The sequence below is a fragment of the Aphanomyces astaci genome (assembly GCF_000520075.1).
Source record: "Aphanomyces astaci strain APO3 unplaced genomic scaffold supercont1.786, whole genome shotgun sequence".
NCBI lineage: Eukaryota > Oomycota > Saprolegniomycetes > Saprolegniales > Verrucalvaceae > Aphanomyces > Aphanomyces astaci.
Window position 1 is genome coordinate 1 of NW_009799049.1, and position 482 is coordinate 482.

The 482-nt window shown below is 52.7% G+C and overlaps 1 protein-coding gene across 1 annotated transcript; it reads left to right on the plus strand.

The window, feature by feature from the left end:
- Positions 1–23: 23 nt before the first annotated feature.
- H257_19555 (hypothetical protein) lies at positions 24–194 on the plus strand (the record flags this gene model as incomplete). Its single annotated transcript, XM_009848693.1, has 1 exon — positions 24–194. A coding segment is annotated over one exon (171 nt), but the record flags the coding sequence as incomplete, so codon positions are not given.
- Positions 195–482: the final 288 nt, after the last annotated feature.

Below are 482 nucleotides of genomic sequence, written 5' to 3' on the forward strand. Positions count from 1 at the left end.
TCGTTGCCGTGGGCTACGACAGCTCGTCCTACAAGATCCGCAACTCGTGGGGCGCCAGCTGGGGCGAAGCCGGCTACGTTCGTCTGCAACGCGGTGGGGGTGGCAAGGGCACATGCAACGTCGTCGAGGGGGTGTCGTTCCCCATCATCAGCGCCCCCAAGCCAACCGTCTCAGTGGAGATGCTCTTACATTAGAGAGGTTTAGTAACTCATCTTTACATTACCCTCATCATCACAATCTCGACAAATGTCGTTTTCAGGACAATGAAAATGATTTACATTTTTCGCAACTTTTCCTCGTCCGTGTCATTGCATTCCTTCCGGTTGACGAAGTTATTCGGATGACATGCTGTGCTCGGTGGCTTGGCCCCGCACGACGTCAATCATGCAGACATACCTTACGCTGCATGTTTTCCATGCTAGGACCCACGCCCTTGGGAATTTTTCCCTGCTCTGTTGCTGATAAGTCCTTCAACGACTTCC